Genomic DNA, 19,641 nt, shown 5'->3' with positions numbered 1-19,641 from the left:
CTGTGAATTCCACAGATTAGGAGGCAGTCTAGAGATGTTTTTCATCTAATTATATGTCTGGAGGCCCAGACTCCAATGTCTTTTTACATAAGAATAAATCCACCATTCTCAATGTCTTGCATACTTGTGGTATCCTTGTTCAGCCTTGTATATTTGTGTATATTTTTTAAAAATCCCATTGAATATCTTCCATTGCTGTGGTTTCCATAAACTAAATATATTATGCACAAACTAAAAGCTTACCGCTTAAATTTCTTCAACATTTTCTAGATGCTAGATTAAATGTATTACATTATTTCTAAACATAGCATTCTAAAATTGATACTATGGAATCTTGAAATACAGATGAATGTTGGCATCTTCAGATCAATTATTGGATAATAAATCATTTTCATTTCTTACATTAAAGGATAAATAGTATTTGCTTGTTGCTGGCCACTGGAAATATTTATATCTATTGCCATCATAATTTGGACCATTAGCATTTTCAGCTTCAGAGATACTTAAATGATTAGAAGAGATGATTAAATCTTATGAGACACCCATTAGTCTTTATACATTTTATTGATTAATCATTTTGATATGCACATTTAAAAAAGGAATTAGAGACCCCTATTTTATCTAAACAGGAAACTGTCTTAACCTCTGTATCAAAAATGTCAACAGATCTAATTTACAAAATATTTACAAAAATATTTTGTACTTATTGTACCCCATTCCATTTGTATAGAAAAGAATCAGTAAATCATGTTAGAATGGAAAAGGGAATGCTGCTTCATTAAAACAGTTTTTTTCCAATGTTCTAAAATTTTTATACTCTGGGAATAAGTCATTTACCCATTTGAATTTGTGTCTAAAACATAGTTTAATACTTTTGATATACTATATTCTTTTGATCAATATATCTATTATATGGTAATAGATGGCTAGACAACATATCTCGTACCTTTCTTATTGCTGAGACCTGTCATTCAACATTGGAAAGAAACTTGTATATATACATTTATATGTAATAATACATATATATTTATTTATATTCCTTATATCAATTCAGTTTACCACTAGGTAGCCACCCCACACAAAATGAAACATTTTGCAGACAACTGACAATTAACATAACAAATAGTGTTATATTATATTATTATATATCTTTATAACTCAAAGGGGCTCACATAATGTTCCTGCCTATTTTCCACACAACAATCCTGTAAGGTGGATTGAGATGAGAGTAACTAGCCCAAAGTCACCTAACTAGATTTCTTGCTGAAGAGAGAATTTGAGCTCAGTATTTCTAATCCAGCACCTTAACAAGTGGCTCTCTCTTTCAAACTTCACAGTTTGCAAACTATCTTAATACTGGCAAAAGCACAAAGGGTATTCTCTATTTTTTAAAATTATTCTTATTGTTTATATCCTATGTTTTAATATATGTTAATCAATTTTTTTTAATCAGATGCTTCTTTCCCTCTTCTCTTCAACCGTGTCTTATTCTCAGAGACTACGTGGACAAGTCCCTGCACTTTTCTTGGCAAGGTTTTTCAGAAGTGGTTTGCCATTGCCTCCTTCCTAGGGCTGAGAAAAAAAAATGACTGACCCAAGTCAACCAGCTGGCTATGTGCTTAAGACATCTCTAGGTTTCTACCCTAATGCCATAACCACTGTAACCAAAACTGGCTCTCAGGCCGGTTCCCAACTACTCAGCAGTTGTCAACTGCTCTATTTCTTTTCCATCTACATACGCTGTTATCAATCCAAGAGCATCTGCTGTACTGCAGACAATATATTTTAGAAACAGGTAAAGGTAAAGGTAACACATGCGTGTTAGTCGTTTCTGACTCTAGGGGCTGGTGCTCATCTCCGTTTCAAAGCCGAAGAGCCAGCGCTTGTCCAAGGACATCTCCGTGGTCATGTGGCCAGCATGACTAGACGCCAAAGGCGGACAGAATGCTGTTACCTTCCCACCATAGTGGTCCCTATTTTTCTACTTGCATTTTTTACATGCTTTCAAACTGCTAGGTTGGCAGAAGCTGGGACGAGTAACAGGAGTAACAGGCGCTCACTCTGTTACGTGGCACTCAGGATTCAACCTGCCAAACTGCTGACCTTCTGATCTACAAGCTCAGCGTCCTAACCCACTGAGCCACCGTGTCCCTATATTTCAGAAATAAATACTTGCAATTTTAAAAATTGATAGTACAATCCTCAATCCCACTAATACAAATGGATCTTTTTTCCCCCCACAGTGACAGCATGGTGTAAATATTGTGGAGAGTTTTAGATAACCCCCCCCCAATGGTGTTAATATTCTTTACCGACAAAATAAGGCTTTGCTGAAATGAATAGATTTGTGCTTAGATTGTAAGCCGGCCTAAGTCTTCGGAGAAGGGCGGGATATAAATGGGATTAAAATAAATAAATAAAATAAATAGAGAGCCCCAAACGCATCCTCGTTCAACCTTTTATTCAAGTTTCACTACAGAAAACCCAGCGTAGCAAACACGTTTGTCTTTTAGCTAAGGCTGCTGTACTGTGTTTTTATGCCGCAAAAATAGGCACAAATCCACATAACCTTCCCTTCTTTGCCGCCGCCCTGTTAATAAGTCCTGAGTCTTGCAGCAGACGATGAAACTAGGCACGGAACGAGGGGGTAAAAAATATATATAACCCGTCTTTTAAGGAGATGCGGGAGACAAACGAAACGAGGGACAGGTAAATCTGAAAGACCGCAGCAGGCGGCCATTATAAAAGCCGAATTCGGTTGCCGAGCGCGCGCCCGACGCCAAGCCTCTTTGGTGGGGTTTTGTTGTTGTTGTTGGTTGTTTTTTTTGGGGGGGGGGGAGGCGCGGGCCTCTGTGCGTACGCGTCGCGATTATGACGTAAAGGCGGAAATGGGCGAGGCCGTTTGGAATTTTGGCGCGAGCGCGGAGCGTTGGCTGTCTTCCCGGAAGTTTGGCGCGCTCCTCGGAGGACGGGGAGGAGGTGGTGGGACCGGGAAGGAAAACGGGGTTGCTGCTCAGGGAGAATCCCGAGTTTTTCTTCTTTCGCGACTCGTGGGGGGGGGGGGGAGATTGGGACGCAGGAACAATTTAAAAGAGGTAAGAGAATCTGCGAAGTTTTTCCAAGAGGGGAGGGAGATGGTTGGTGGAACTGAATCCGCTTGGTGCCGACCTCTGTTGAGGAAAGGCTGCAAACAACCCGCCGGCGGCTCTTTGAAGAAGGTAAAAATCCGTCGCTGTGGTTGTTGAAGGGGAGTGAGGCAGATGATGGTGATGACGACGATGATGATAAAGTCGGAAGGGACCTTGGAGGTCTTCTAGTCCAACCCCCTGCTCAGGCAGGAAACCTTATATACCATTTCAGGTAAATGGTTGTCCAGTCTCTCCTTAAAAACTTCCAGTGTTGGAGGATTCACCACTTCTGGAGGCAGGTAGTTCCACTGGTTAATTGTTGTGTCAGGAAATTTCTCCTTAGTATTGGACTGCTTCTTGTTCTGCCTTCAGGTGCTTTGGAGAATAGCTTGATTCACTCTTTTGGCAATTTTATATTTTTTACACACACACACACACACACACACATATATATATATATATATATATATATATATATATATATATATATATATATATATATATATATATATATATATATATATATATATATACATATACATATACATATATATATATATACATATACACACACACACATATATTATTTATTTATTTTATTTATTTTAATCCCATTTATATCCCGCCCTTCTCCGAAGACTCAGGGCGGCTTACAATTTAAGCACAAACCAATATATGTGTAAATTTTTGGATTGCTAACAAAATTAAATTAATCCAATTAAATTAATTGGATTGTTAGCAATCCAAAAATTTACACAAATAATGAGTTGTCACAGTTGTGACTACAGCCTGTGGATGGCCTTAGGTTAGGCTGATACAGGCAATAAGGTTTGGGCCGGCAAGGTATTCTAAAATACTTAACAAATAATACATATATATACATACACACACACACACACTATATACATATATACTGCTCAAAAAAATAAAGGGAACACTTAAACAACACAATGTACTGTATTTAATAGTAGGATGTCTTATTTTCTGTTCCCTTTATTTTTTTGAGCAGTGTATATATATACACACAGAGAGACATTCTTTTGAGAACAGGCATCAAATTTCATTTTTTTAATGCGTTCCAGTGTGTTCACAGAAAAAAATGACAAAGGTTATCTTGTTTAACATGACACTCTGGGCCTCTTCTTCTAAGTGTAATAAAGCATTTTTTTTTCTTTTAGCCAAGGTCATTTCTTTTAGTATGTGAGAACTTGCCTTTTCAGCAACTGCAAATAGAAAGCATATTCTCAAAGTCCTTGAATACACTTGCAACTTTCAAGAAGGATATTAACCTAGCTGGGGGAAAATAATGTAACCCATGAATTTGTCACTTGTGGAATGTTATTTAGAATCAGTGTTTTCCATTGTTCAAACTTCACATGCAATAATGTATTTTACTGGTTGATCATTTATTTATTGACTTATCACATATACTGAATGTATCTGTTTCTGTACTCTATAAAAAGACTTGCTGCCACCCACCTACCCATTCCAGATAAAGGTGTTTTCTATCTCAAATTCAGGGAATAGTTCTTCAGCTCCATGCACATTGGGTGTGCGAGTTTTGAGGCAACACCCAGCTTCAAATCTCCCCTTGGACAAGGAAACCCATGAGTGGCTTTGGGCCAATAATTGCCTCAGCCCAACCTGCCTCCCAGGGTGGTTGTGAGGTAAAAATTGATGGAAGTTCTCGGTGTACCCCTTAAGCTCCTATTGCAGCTTATCCACCCTACATATGCAAATAATGCCATTCCAACAGTGTCATTTCTATGCCGCTTTAATTAGGTGTGGGTTCAGTTTCCATTGTCTCTTTCAAGTATCAAGTTGGCTCCAGATGATAGGAACTGGAGGCTACTCCAGCTTTAGGAATTCAGCTGTTATGTAAGTTATATTATCTAAGTTTTCCCCTGTGTGTTAGATCTTTTCAAATTGGTGTCATTCAGACCACTGGGTGACATCTTTCACCATCCCCAGTTAACTGCCAAATGGCTAAGATGAGGCGATGTTTGTCCAATACTTCAACAAAAGGAGATCAGACTGTTGAAAGTTACTTTTGGGGTATTATACCTAGCAGGGTTTCTTTCTTATGTTTTAGCAGATGGCAACATTTGCTTGATTTTGTGAAGGCTTGGAAGCTAATCAGCAGTTGCCCTAGTTCAGGGGTCGGCAACCTGAAAAAGCAAAAGAGCCACTGGGAACCGGTTCCATCACACATAAAAAAAAGTGGGAGCCGCGCGCGTGCATCCATGCACGCGGATAAAACAAAATGTTTTGCGCATGCGCAAAACGGTTTTTTGCACATGCACGCACGTGCATACACGCGCGCGGTTCCACTTTTTTTAATGTGGACGCACCTGCACGCCAGTGGCGACGGGTCTCCGTGGTGACGGGCGCTGGGTTGCGGTGCCACCTTCAGCCCGGGCGTCGCCGGAGCCACCCCCGGAACCTCCAAACTGCCGCCCGACCTCCGCCCGAACACCAGCAGAGTGTTCGGAGGAGCCGTCTCCTGCGGCTCCCAGTCGCCCGGTGCGCGCGCACCTCCTCCCGTTTGGAGTGGTGCGTGCGCACCTCCTCCCGTTCGGAGGAGCCGTCTCCTGCGGCTCCCAGTCGCCCGGTGCGCGCGTACCTCTCCGGACGGGAGGAGGTGCGCGCACACCTCCCGTTCGGAGAGGTGCGCGCGCACCGGGCGACTGGGAGCCGCAGGAGACGGCTCAAAGAGCCGCATGCGGCTCCGGAGCCGCGGGTTGCCAACCCGTGCCCTAGTTAGTATTTGTATGGGAAACTACTAGATAGTGCTAGAGTTGTTGGTTAAATTGGAAAATCATCCTTGAAAGAGACAATGGCCAACTACTTTTGAACTATTAGTAAAAATACCAGATGGCTAAATCCATGGGACGCGGTGGCTCAGTGGGTTAGGACGCTGAGCTTGTCGATCAGAAGGTCGGCAGTTTGGCGGGTCGAATCCCGAGTGCCGCATAACAGAGTGAGCGCCTGTTACTCGTCCCAGCTTCTGCCAACCTAGCAGTTTGAAAGCACGTGAAAATGCAAGTAGAAAAATAGGGACCACTACGGTGGGAAGGTACCAGTGTTCCGTGTGCCTTTGGCGTCTAGTCATGCCGGCCACATGACCACGGAGACATCCTAGGACAAGCGCTGGCTCTTCGGCTTTGAAACGGAGATGAGCACCGGCCCCTAGAGTCGGAAACGACTAGCACGCATGTGCGGGGGAACCTTTACCTTTACCTGTTTTTAAAATATATTGTCTGCAGTACAGCAGATGCTCTTGGATTGATAACAGCGTATGTAGTGCAAAAATGACATGAAGGAAATCAAGGAGAAAGTTAAATGTGAAGATGGAGTCTAGAGTTAAATCAAATTATACCCCCAACTTTTTTGAAGGGTTAGGGAGGGGGGAGGGTCAGGCCCGGCAGAATAAGGAAGATTCTACTGGACCTTTCTCAGTCTAGGTTGGCCGATGGCCGCGGCAATATGGGGGCCGGGGAGAATCTTGGGACCCAGGGGGATGGGGTAGGGATACCGATCCCCACAGTGATTGGGAATGGCGGCAGATGGATGAGCAGAGGGCCATATCGTAATTTGAGATCACGCCCCCGCTATTTTTGAGCTGTGGCACGCTCCGACCCTCTGGCTCTCACCTGCTGTCCTGGGGAAGGGGGAGGGCAGACACCTGAGCTCAGACTGATCTATTTCAATGCCAGGTCTGTTGCGAATAAAGCTCCCCTCATCCATGATTTGATCGAGGAGGAAGACGCAGACCTGGCATGCATCACGGAAACTTGGTTGGGCCCAGAGGGAGGGGTCCCTCTGATTGATTTATGCCCTCCAGGTTTCCGTGTGCTGCATCAACCTCGGGCTCAGGGTAGGGGAGGTGGCGTGGCGGTTGTTATCAAAGAGACCCTCCGTCCATGGGAGACCACTGCCCCTCAGATAGACGGATGTGAATCCCTCCTCTTAAGGTGGGGTCCTGGTGGTCAATTGGGCCTACTGCTGGTATACCTCTCTCCAAGCTGCGTAGCAACGGCTCTACCCAGGCTACTTGACGCCCTCTCAGGACTGGCAGTTGAATTTCCCAGACTGATGGTTCTGGGAGACTTTAATCTGCCTTCCCTGGGCAGTACATCGGAGGTGACCTGAGAGTTCATGGCTTCCATGATGGCCATGGACCTGACCCAAATTATTCAGGACCCGACTCACGAGGGGGGAAACACGCCTGATCTTATTTTTATCTCTGGGCAATGGCTTAATGGACTGGGTGGGGTTACTCCAACATCTCAACCCCTTTCATGGACAGACCATTATCTCCTGCGGTTGGGCCTCCGTCATGTCACCCCCCGCTGTCAGGAGGCGGAACCCACCAGATGGTTCCGCCCCAGGCGCCTGATGGACCCAGATAAGTTCCAGATGGCGCTTGGACTGATCCCTACCTCCCTCTCCCACAGCCCGGTCGAGTCCTTAGTTAATGCCTGGCAACAGGCTGCTTCGGAGGCTCTCGACCGCGTTGTGCCTTTGCGTCCTCTGACCCGACGCAGGTCCCGACTCGCTCCTTGGTTCTCCAAGGACCTGCGGGAGATGAAACGTCGGAGAAGGAGCCTAGAGAGCATTTGGAGAACCAGTCGGTCCGAGTCTGACCGAACACAGTTAAGATCCTTTTCTAGATCTTATCTTGTGGCAATGGAGGTGGCAAAGCGCGCTTACTTCACCACCCTCATTGCGTCCGCAGACAACCGCCCGGCCGCCCTGTTTAGAGTGGTCCACTCCCTTTTAAATCAAGGGACAGGAGAGGACCCCTTACGAGGACGGGCCGAGGAATTTAGTAAATATCTGGTGGACAAAATTGCTCAGATTCGGGCTGGTCTGGACTCTGACTGGGCAGTATCTGACGAGAGGAAAACAATGAGTTTGGCCGAGAACATTTGGGAAGAGTTTGATCCTGTGACTCCAGATGAAGTGGACAGGATCATGGGGAAATTAAGTGCCGCCACGTGTTTATTGGACCCGTGTCCCTCGTGGCTGGTGTATGCGTCTCGAGAGGTTACACGAGGCTGGCTCCTAGCAGTTATCAATGCCTCACTGAGTGAAGGGTACTTCCCTGCCGCCTTGAAAGAGGCGGTAGTAAGGCCCCTCCTTAAGAAACCTGCATTGGATCCAGCTATTTTAAACAACTTTCGTCCTGTCTCCAACCTTCGCTTTCTTGCGAAAGTCATTGAGAGCGTGGTGGCACGGGAACTCCCTTTGGTCCTGGAGGAAACTGAGTATCTGGATCCGTACCAATCGGGTTTCAGGCCCGGATATAGCACGGAGACGGCATTGGTCGTGCTGGTGAATGATCTCTGGCAGGCCCGAGATAGGGGTTACTCCTCTGTCCTGGTCTTATTAGATCTCTCAGCGGCTTTTGATACCATCGACCATGGTATCTTGCTGCATCGTCTTGAGGGGTTGGGAGTGGGAGGCATCGTTCTACGATGGTTCTCCTACCTCTCGGGCCGTTCGCAGATGGTGTTGGCAGGGGGGCAGAGGTCAACCCCAAGGCCCCTTAGTTGTGGGGTGCCTCAGGGATCGGAGCTCTCGCCCCTCCTGTTCAACATCTATATGAAGCCGCTGGGTGAAATCATTCGTGGTTTTGGGGTGAGGTATCACCAATATGCGGATGATACCCAGTTGTTCATCTCCACCCCAAAGCAACCCAGTGATGCCCCCGATGTGATGTCCCGTTGCCTGGAAGCGGTACAGATTTGGATGGGAAAGAACAGGCTCCGGCTCAACCCGGCCAAAACTGAGTGGCTTTACGTACCGACATCTCGTTTAGTCCAAGAGGTTCCATCTTTGATTATAGGAGGAGAGATGTTACCTCCCGTTGATAGAGCACGCAACCTGGGCGTCCTCCTGGATTCACGACTCAGTTTTGAAGATCATATTGGAGTCGTGGCTAGGGGGGCATTTGCCCAGATTCGCCTGGTACACCAGTTGCGCCCCTTTCTGGACCGAGATGCCCTATGTACAGTCACCCACGCACTCTTTACCTCCCGTATAGACTACTGCAATGCTCTCTACATGGGGCTGCCCTTGAAGACCACCCGGAGGCTTCAACTGGTGCAGAGTGCAGCTGCACGGGTAGTGATGGGAGCACCCCGATACTCCCATATTACACCCCTCCTGCGTGAGCTGCATTGGCTACCAGTTGCCCTATGGGTGAGATTTAAGGTGCTGGTACTTACCTTTAAAGCCCTACATGGCTTAGGCCCGGGATACTTGCAGGACCATCTGCTGCCGGGAACGAATTCCCATCGTCCAGTACGCTCACACAGAGAAGGCCTCCTCAGGGTACCGTCGGCTAGACAATGTCGGCTTGCGACCCCCAGGGGAAGAGCCTTCTCTGTGGGAGTGCCAGCCCTGTGGAACCAGCTCCCCCCTGAGCTTCGGATGGCCCAAGATCTCCAGTCCTTTCGCCGCGGCCTCAAAACACTCCTTTTCCACCTGGCTGACCTAGACTGACAGGGATTTTAATTATGTTTACAATTTTAACTCTATTCTTTAATTTATTTTAATTTATTTCAATTTTTAATTTAAATTTACTGTACAGAGACCTTTAGGTTTTGTTGTTGTTAGCCGCCCTGAGTCCCTCGGGAGATAGGGCGGGATATAAGTCCAATCAATCGATCAATAAATAAATAAATAAATAAATAAATAAATAAATAAATAAATAAATGTGAAGATGGAGTCTAGAGTTAAATCAAATTATACCCCCAACTTAGTTGGTTTCCATAAGCTCTGGTTTTGGAGATTTAGCCCAAGAATATTTCAGGTATTTGTTCTGTCTTCTCTCTGTATGAGGAAAACAGGACAACATCAGAGAAAAGGCAGGGCAAATGAAGAATTGCTAGAAGAGGAGAAATTTAGAACATGGTGATTGATCAGGGACAGACTAGCTGAAAGGCTTAGTAATGGAGTAACTTGAAATGGTCCCTGAACAAATATAAGTTAAGGAAGTGGGTTAGGACGCTGAGCTTGTAGATCAGAAGATCGGCAGTTTGGCGGGTCGAATCCCGGGTGCCGCGTAACAGAGTGAGCGCCTGTTACTCGTCCCAGCTTCTGCCAACCTAGCAGTTCGAAAGCATGTAAAAATGCAAGTAGAAAAATAGGGACCACTACGGTGGGAAGGTAACAGCATTCCGTGTGCCTTTGGTGTCTAGTCATGCCGGCCACATGACCACGGAGACGTCCTCGGACAAGCGCTGGCTCCTTGGCTTTGAAACAGAGATGAGCACCGGCCCCTAGAGTCGGAAACGACTAGCACACATGTGCGGGGGAACCTTTACCTTTTTACCTATATTATGGATCATTTCTTTAGATTGCAGATAGTTTTTCAATTTGAAGAGAAGGAGGAGTATACTGTAATGTGGAAAATTGGGAGTACAAGTATTAATTAGTACACAGTATTTTTAAGGGACAATTTAATCCCCATCCTCTACTTCAGATTTGTAGTTCTGTTACAAAAGTATTCCTTTTAACTCAACTGCTTCTTTTAAATGCCTCTTTTAATGCCTAGAACAGCCTTGTAAATTTTTATTTTACTCCGGGTGGAGTCCAGTGATCATTCTATTATCTAGAAATGTTCACTGGACCATTTTTATAATATTTTATAAAAAATTTTGGTGAGACTTGCTACAATATTTTGCTGAGATTTGCTCCATAGTATGCAGAACATAATCAGCTTCATAGCTACATTTGAAGTCCTAGTCTTAGTCTGATGCTCTTGGCAATATAGAAATATAGTTAGTGACTTTTAAATAAAATATTACAGTTGCCATGTTGGATAAGAGAGCATGTAGTGCACTCTATAACTTTTATCCTTAAGTAAAAGTAAAGGTAAAAGAGTCCTTGCAGATTTTACTCTGCTGGTCATTGCCAACTATAAGGGGCGGTGCTCATCTCTGTTTCAAGGCCATTGAGCAACCAGTGTCTGAAGACATTTCCGCAGTCAGGTAGCCAGCCAGCATGACTTTGCAGAGCACTGTTACCTTCCCACTGAAGTGGTACCAATTTATTCATATTTCCATACTTTCAAACTGCTAGTTGTCAAGGGCTGGGGCAAGGACAGGAACTCACCGTCGCATGGCACTCGGATCTCGAACCTGGGCTGTTGGCTTTCCAGCCAACAAAGTCCAATGTCTTAACCCACTGAGCCACCATGCCGCCTCTTACCCTTAAGTAATAATCCCCACTATTTTCATTACAGTTTATCCCTGAAAAGCATATATGATTACATCTTTTTTTAAAAAAAAATCCTTATGATGGATTATGTAAGCAAGGAACTGGTGGGAAAAAACCAATACTTTGAAACTTTTTATATTGTTTCTTCAGTTTATAGTTCTGCTCAGTGGTCGGATTCAAATATGTGAACAACCAATTCTCTGTGTGGATGCCGCTTCCGGAAGTCCATTCTGGGTCTGGGCAACAAAAAAATTAGCTCCCGGTTCTGCTGAAGTGGTGCAAACCGGCTGAATCCCACCGCTGGTTCTGCTGACAGTTGTGTTTGAGTGCCTCTAGAAACTAACAAATCAGATTTGTTAGTTTCATTTGAATGTCATGTGTCTCATCAGGAAGAAACCTATCAAGAAACGTCATGACTGTTATTGATGGATCCTGGACAACTGCAGCAGACAGATAAATCCATCTTACCTGAAAAAATTCTTCAAATGGCCAGGATTTGGAGAGAGCAGAACACAGAGCATTGATTTTCTCAGATGGAAATCTAGTGCTGATTGAAAAGTATGATCATTACTAAAGCTTTTGGTTGATAAGGCTTTTTTAAAGGATAAAATAAAGAGAATCTTACTGCAAAAAGAACTGAAAACATAGAAAGTATTAATATCAAATTAAAGGCTGTTTTTAGAATTGTAAGCTAGAAACAAAGAAGCATCAGTTTGTGCCATAACAACACTAGAGGTCTTTCAAACTCTTAATGTTTCTAAATATGCTACTACTTACTTTATTCCTTCTATTTAGCCTTTTAAGTGCATCTAACTAAGCAAGAAGAGGGACGCGGTGGCTCAGTGGGTTAAGACGCTGAGCTTGTCGATCAGAAAGTCAACAGTTAGGCGGGTCGAATCCCGAGTGCCGCGTAACAGAGTGAGCGCCTGTTACTTGTCCCAGCTTCTGCCAACCTAGCAGTTCGAAAGCACGTAAAAATGCAAGTAGAAAAATAGGGACCACTACGGTGGGAAGGTAACAGCGTTCCGTGCGCCTTTGGCGTCTAGTCATGCCGGCCACATGAGCACGGAGACGTCCTCGGACAAGTGCTGGCTCTTCGGCTTTGAAACGAAGATGAGCACCGGCCCCTAGAGTTGGAAACGACTAGCACGCATGTGCGGGGGAACCTTTACCTTTACTTTAACTAAGCAAGAAACAAAGCAGATGCATAGCTAATAAGCTTTATAGGTTTGTGAATTTTATAGTTTTGTTAAATATATTTACTTACCTACATTCAGGATGCTTATTACACTTTATTGGGGTTTTTTTTCTTTGTACTTTACACAATGTATCTCTTTAATATGTTATTACATTGTGTGAAAAGATGGTTTAAACTCAATGTATGTCATGATCTGTATTATTCCAGTTAGGTTCAATATGAAGAATAGTTTGTAACCATGCTTACATTCAGTTTTTATGATTTATGAACCTGAAGAAAAATCCTCAACAGCTTAGCACCAAAACTTGATGCTTTCTGGTTTAGGCTATAAAGGAAGATATTGCATAGTATTACTGATTACACTTTCTATTTTCAGACATGCCAGTACCTCTTGACTGTTCAGGTGCTGAGTCTCAGTTGAGTCATACTCCTCTGCCAGTGCCTGCCTTCTTCAGGGAAGCAGAATGCAGTTTTTCCATCAAAAAGACCCGCCAAGCCCTCAGCTATACCCTTCCTCCACGGCCACGCCACAAGAGCACATTAACTGTGAGCCGAATTTTTTCTGACCGCCGTCTGCAGCCTTGGACTAAGCTCCAGCCACGTAGTGTTTCCTTCCATAGCTTGCACAAGCAGGAATCACCTCTACATAGCCATCTCTATGATGCCTCTAAAAAAGAGTTGTTTTTCAGGCAATGTTTCCAGAAACTGAGCTGTTTGGGACGAGGATCTTTTGGGGAGGTATATAAGGTAAGTGGTCATCAAGTAATGATTAATGGCTTAAAATAAGCTTACGGAAATTAATGGAGACTATAATGGATTTTATGAGGAACGCGGTGGCTCAGTGGGTTAGGACGCTGAGCTTGTTGATCAGAAGGTCGGCAGTTTGGCGGGTCGAATCCCGAGTGCCGCGTAGCAGAGTGAGCGCCTGTTACTTGTCCCAGCTTCTGCTAACCTAGCTGTTCAAAAGCACGTAAAAATGCAAGTAGAAAAATAGGGACCACAATGGTGGGAAGGTAACAGTGTTCCATGCACCTTTGGCGTCTAGTCATGCCAGCCACATGACCACGGAGACGTCCTCGGACAAGCGCTGGCTCTTCGGCTTTGAAACAGAGTCAGAAATGACTAGCACACATGCGGGGGAACCTTTACCTTTACCTTTATAATAGATTTTAGTTGGGACAGCTAAATGGAGATTCCACATTCTGTAGGGCTATGTGGCACCAGATGAAAGTATTGTCATCTCATTCCACTAGTAAACCTCCTTGAACCAGGTGGCAGACAACTAAAAAAAAAACAAATTCAACTTTTATTTAAACAGCAGATAATTTCCTATATTCAAGTGTAACTTGGTATCCCGGAGAAATTTTTGCATTTCAGACTACAGTATTTAAGTACTTGTGATTTAATTTTGGCTGCCTTAGCAATTAGAACAAATAGGACATTTCTTTGCAATCTCATCACATGATATAGACATGTAAAGGTAAAGGCTCCCCTGCACATGCGTGCTAGTCGTTTCCGACTCTAGGGGCCGGTGCTCATCTCCGTTTCAAAGCCGAAGAGCCAGCGCTTGTCCGAGAACGTCTCCGTGGTCATGTGGCCGGCATGACTAGACACCAAAGGCGCACGGAACGCTGTTACCTTCCCACCGTAGTGGTCCCTATTTTTCTACTTGCATTTTTTTACGTGCTTTCAAACTGCTAGGTTGGCGGAAGCTGGGACGAGTAACAGGCGCTCACTCTGTTACGTGGCACTCGGGATTCGACCCGCCAAACTGCCAACCTTCTGATCGACAAGCTCAGCGTCCTAACCCATTGAGCCACCACATCCCTTGATACAGACATTACTCCCTGCCAGAGAAAAAGAATGTTTTTGGCACAATGGTACCACTCCTCACTAACGATGTTGGGGTTATCTGGTAGGATTCTTTTAATTTAAAGCCAAGTTCCTCCCTATTCTCTCTTACAGGTACGGTCTCGTGAAGATGGTCAGTTGTATGCAGTGAAGCGTTCTGTAGAGCCTTTCCGGAGTGAGGGTGATAGGCAGCGCAAATTGGCTGAGGTGCGCAAGCATGAGCACGTGGGGCACCATCCCAACTGTGTGAGCTTCGTACAGGCCTGGGAGGAGCGTGGTCAACTGTACATCCAGACAGAGTTGTGCCCGGGCACCCTGTTGCAGTATTGTGAGGAATGTGGGCCTCTGTCCGAATGGCAAGTTCAGGCCTTTCTCTGGGATATGCTTCAAGGACTGCGCCATTTACACGATCGTAACCTTCTACACATGGATATCAAGCCAGCTAACATCTTTCTATCATCTACCAATGTCTGTAAGCTGGGCGACTTTGGGCTAATGCTGGAGTTGGACTGTGGGGATCTGAAAGATGCTCAAGAAGGGGATCCACGCTACATGGCCCCAGAACTGCTCCGTGGAGAATATACCAAGGCTGCTGATGTCTTCAGGTGTGGGGTGGGATGAGAAGGTGGGGAGCTAGATTTTCTGGTGCCAGGAATGGCCACTCTTGCACAATTTGTGAAATGGTTGAATAGTGCTGCCTGTCTTTCTGTCTTCCTAGTCTTGGCATAACTATCCTAGAAATTGCCTGTAATATGGAGCTCCCCAATGGAGGTGAAGGCTGGCAGCAGCTTCGACAGGGTTATTTGCCCCCGGAATTCACTGCAGGTGAGTAGCAGTAAAGGGGACAACTCTTGTGTATAATATCTACAGTGCAAGAATTCTGTTGGCAATCTTCTTCAGCAGGCAAACCGAAAAGCAGAAGAATCAAGTAAAAAGAAGCTGCTGGTATGAAAAATTCAGTATGCCACATAATTAAAAGATAGGTGACTGACTCTTCCTATCCACTTCAGGTCTCTCGGTTGAGCTGCGAAAACTTCTAGTTGCCATGTTGGAACCCGATCATTTTCTCCGGCCCTCAGTGGAGACGTTGCTTAATTCTAGTCTCATGCAGAAAACTGAGAAGTGGCGAAAACTCATGTTGTTAGCGCAGTCTGGGATCCAGCAGGGTGTCTCCATGTACAAGGTAAGCATGAATTTAGCCAGATTACTGTTATGGTCCCAATTCTACAGCAACCTTTAACCATATCCTCTTTGGTGACTGTTCATTTTTATGTATCTTTGCTTCATAATGGAATGACAAACCTTTAAAAAAATAAATAAGTATCACACAGGGATGCCAGAGCACTCTTTTCCTTATAACTACAGCCATGGCTTCTGTTTGTTTTTTTTTTTTTAGCTTAGTAAGTCTTGATAAATTGTTAGGTATTTTTACCTGTGAATGAATGAAACTAAACTGGTTCTATTTCTCCTTGAATCCTTGGGATTCTTAAAGACACATATTAGCAGTGCTTTTTTTGTAAAAGAAAAAGGTGCCGGAACTCACACATGTCATACAACCCGCCTTGCCTACCCTACAAGGTTCCATCCAAAAAAGGTGCCGGAACTCCGTTCTGAGCGTTCTATGACAAAAAAAGCCCTGCATATTAGTACAAAACTGTTTTATATCAAATGCTTATTGTTGTTTAATGCTAGAACCCTTTCCAGTTTCCATGTTACTGTCAAATTTAAGACATGCTATATTTCATGGTTGTTTTCTGTATAATATATCTGCTGATCTCTCAGTATTTGATCCTTTCCTTCTGCTCATTCCAGGCTCTCCTCAGGTTCATGCAGTGGCTCTGGGGAGCTCTGTGCAGTCCAACTCAGTGGTTGTTCTTTTGGCATCAGACTGTTCCAATCACACCACCACATTCACCCTTTCTTCTTCCCCTGGAAAACAGCAGTCTCTCTAGTGACTGTGGTGAAGAAGATGAGGGTGATGAAGAGAGCCTTGGCGAGGATGTACTTGATCTCTCAGAGATAAGTAAACAACATAATCACACTTGCCCTGTGGAGCTACAGCCCTTGGATAAGTAAGTTAGAGAGAGAAAGGCATATTCCCTTTTCTACCTCTCTCAAAATGTGGCAGAAGTAGAAAGTGAACATGAACAAGTGGCCTGCATCAGAATATATTAAAAAATAAGTCTTGGATGAATCCTAGTGCTTAAGGTCAGTGAAGTGCTGGCCTAATTTGAGAAACAAATAAGCTCAACTCTCAAAAATTCATTGGAAAAATTCCCTTCTGATACAGGAATTGATGAATTATTTTTAGAACTTCTTAATTCCCTAATACTTTACCTGCATGCAGTAATCTTATCTCTGGTTTTAGCAGTCTCTGAAATAAGAGGACCGCGATTAGGCTTGTGAAAAGTATTTGAAGAAGCACTTTGTAAAGAGCCCTACCAATTTTGCTGCCTGGAGCATATCTGACAACCAAGGAAGAGCTTCAAATTGATTGCTCCAAGTCTTTGAGAAACTGCCTTGCTATTCCAAGCAGCAGTATCCTCCAATGCTTTTTACAGTTGTAAAAAAAAAAATTAGGACACCATCCCAAGCCTGAAGCCAACCTATGACATTAGTAAACTTATCCAATTCTATTTTTCATATGAGAATGCATTTCTCTTGATATTTTCTCTAATTATTAGGAAGTGGGTTTTTTAGCTTATGGAATGCTGTTGTCAGTTATTAAGCATTACTTGTGTTACTTGGTTGAAAGTACTCACCCAGCTTTTTAACAAAATTTCATCTTCGTTTAATTGCTAAGGATAGCCAACTGTCCTATCAAAAAAAATAATTATCCCCTGATCATTCAAATTATTTCTGGCTAGGAATTCACCTTTTGGAGGCAAGTGATTGACACTCTGCTTTTTTTCTTGAAGGCAGAACAGATCTGTTAATACAGTACACCTTGATCTTGTATGATGAAAGGGAGAAGACAAAGCACATACAGCCTACTTGTTCAAACATGTTGGGCATCATTTATTATATATGTTGATCTGAATTCCCCACCCATTTCCCAACATATCTTTGTCAGACTTCTGCTAAGCCTGGTAGTAAAACCTATTTACTTTTTTTCCAGACATCCTGGTTCTCCCGTGCTTACCATATGCCCATGTGCAGGAAGCACCTCCACACCACGGCATCCCTCACCCCAACAGACTAGTTGCAGGAAAAACAGGTGAGCTGTTACTGAAGCCATGACTATAAGGAAGTATTTGTTTTCATATATGTATAACCAGATATAATCTGGTTTGCTTTGATTTAGAGAATTGTGCAAATGTAATATTCAGTATAGTCCTATTACTTAAACCACGGGTCGGCAACCCACGGCTCTGGAGCCGCATGCGGCTCTTTCAGCCTTCTCCTGCAGTTCCCAGCCATTTGCACAGAGACAGAGAGAGGCACTTGTGCTTCCCTTCTCTCTCTGTCTCTGTCTCTGTCTCTCTCTCTCTCTCTGTGTGTGTGTGTGTGTGTGTGTGTGTGTGTGTGTGTGTGTGTAACTCACGCTGTTCTCCAAGAAGCTGACAAGCTTATTGGGCGGGGCTCCTGCCTTTGCTGCGTCTCCACAAGAAGCAGCAGAAAGCAGGGCAGGAGAGCCAGCCCAGTAAGAATGTGTGTCAGTTTGTCCAGAATAGTGTGAAGCCAGCTTGCCAGATGAGCAGAAAATTGGAGAGAGGGAGAGAGAGAGAGAGGCAGAGAAAGAGAGGGAGGCAGAGAGAGAGAGAACTCATGCACAGCAGCCTCTATTTCTTTTTAATTAAACTCTTCAATCAAGTTTCCCCCCCCCCCATTGTGTGTGTGCACGCACACACACACACACAGGTTTTGCGGCTCCCAGTGTTTTTTTTCCCCTCTGGGAAACGGGTCCAAGTGGCTTTTTGAGTGTTTAAGGTTGCCGACCCCTTTCTTAAACCAAGGCTTACTGTGTGTGAAACCAGTCAGTAACTAAACTTCTGGAGATTTTTGCAGAGTTGCCTGCAAACTGAAGATACAAAATAATATTCAGAACCCCTGATGACTTAACTCAGGGAGCAACTGTAGCACTGGGCTAATACTTCTGTTGCACGTTTTCACCTCTTCGGTAAAAGATAAAAAGTATGGTATTTTGAAGCTTGAGACTTTTCCCCTAGGCTCTTAGATTGTGGAGAGGCCAAATATTTTAGTTTCTTTCTTGCCAAGTTGTGAGGTTTCCATACCTTTTTTTTTTCCTTTTTAACTTTTTTTTTATCATTCACAGGTCTTTTCCAGCCCAGGGAAGTCCCAACCTTAGTTGCATTAGTCTGAAGTCCCCATGCAGCAGCCCCAGTTCATCGAACGTAGTACCTGCGAATAGCTTGCAGCACACGCCAACATACGAGGAGACAGAAGATGAATGGGATTCGGTTTTACCTCAATGCTCAAATAAGTGCTCCACTTTTGAGCCAAAAAATTTGTTAAGCTTATTTGAGGATTCTCTGACATCTGAGCAAAAATGTCAGATCTGATGGGGGAACTATATTTATTTGCTGGTTTGCTTAGGCCCTTTTTTTTTTTAACAGGAAGAGGTTCTTGTCATTAGCGTTATGCTAGAGGGCAATATGTTCAGAGTTTTGACCGAGTTCAGACTAGCAAAGGAAAGGCAAGTTTGTATGGATGCTTTGTGTACATTTTATCTACTTGAGTCATATATAAGGCTGTTTTTGAGATGATTTAAGAATAGTATTTTGCTGGCAGTCAGTAGAGAGCAGATTATACTCTGTCATCATTTAAGGGAAAAGACATCCTACTTTTATGCAAATTTGATGCTTGAATGCATTCTGTACGCATTTCTTTTTTAAGTTTTGTCCCCTTCTGTTTGTGTCCCAAAGATTTGTTGTCATTTGTGGAATTGGGACTTTTGAGTATCGGGACTGAATAATCTTTCATTCTGGGATTTTACAAAGGTGGCAGCTGTAAGTCATGACAATAAAAACATTCAGAATTTCCACTAACTGGTCTGTTTCCTTTTTTCAAACATGACTATAAAGTAAAACTCCATTAAGAAAAAAAAACACTTAAAAGGAGATGTTATTTAAAGTGAAGTCTAATAGACGATGAGGGAAATTATTTGAGTTTCTTGTTTAATGGAGGAAAATCTTGAAAATACAGACCTTCGGAGAAGTGACTGTAAACTGTGCACATTATTAACTGCCCATATTTACTGTCTCTTGGTTTCAG

General features: G+C 43.8%; 1 protein-coding gene across 3 annotated transcripts; it reads left to right on the top strand.

The window, feature by feature from the left end:
- The first annotated feature begins 3,076 nt into the window (after positions 1-3,076).
- LOC308676231 (membrane-associated tyrosine- and threonine-specific cdc2-inhibitory kinase-like) lies at positions 3,077-19,411 on the top strand. 3 transcript variants are annotated; one of them, XM_081342038.1, is made up of 9 exons: positions 3,077-3,095; positions 11,747-11,915; positions 12,932-13,302; positions 14,521-15,011; positions 15,125-15,231; positions 15,417-15,589; positions 16,219-16,478; positions 17,525-17,623; positions 18,683-19,411. In XM_081342038.1, exons 3-9 carry the CDS (start codon positions 12,934-12,936, stop codon positions 18,927-18,929), a joined length of 1,746 nt encoding a protein of 581 aa, XP_081198164.1. In that variant the 5' UTR covers positions 3,077-3,095; positions 11,747-11,915; positions 12,932-12,933; the 3' UTR covers positions 18,930-19,411. The 3 variants fall into 3 exon arrangements, with proteins under 3 accessions (XP_081198164.1, XP_081198163.1, XP_081198165.1); XM_081342037.1 differs by lacking the exon at positions 3,077-3,095 and having other exon boundaries at positions 11,441-11,915; XM_081342039.1 differs by lacking the exons at positions 3,077-3,095; positions 11,747-11,915 and having other exon boundaries at positions 12,664-13,302.
- Positions 19,412-19,641: the final 230 nt, after the last annotated feature.

Source organism: Vipera berus, assembly GCF_964194415.1.
Source record: "Vipera berus genome assembly, chromosome: W".
Lineage (NCBI taxonomy): Eukaryota > Metazoa > Chordata > Lepidosauria > Squamata > Viperidae > Vipera > Vipera berus.
Note: the sequence above shows the minus strand (reverse complement) of the source record. Positions and strands in the feature narration are given on the sequence as shown.

Excerpts from the sequence above, each read along its gene's own strand:
- LOC308676231 (XM_081342038.1), top strand. The coding sequence starts at position 12,934 with ATGCCAGTACCTCTTGACTGTTCAGGTGCTGAGTCTCAGTTGAGTCAT. Across the intron at positions 13,303-14,520 it reads CTTTTGGGGAGGTATATAAG|GTACGGTCTCGTGAAGATGG; the intron begins GTAAGTGGTCAT and ends TCTCTCTTACAG. Across the intron at positions 15,232-15,416 it reads GCCCCCGGAATTCACTGCAG|GTCTCTCGGTTGAGCTGCGA; the intron begins GTGAGTAGCAGT and ends TATCCACTTCAG.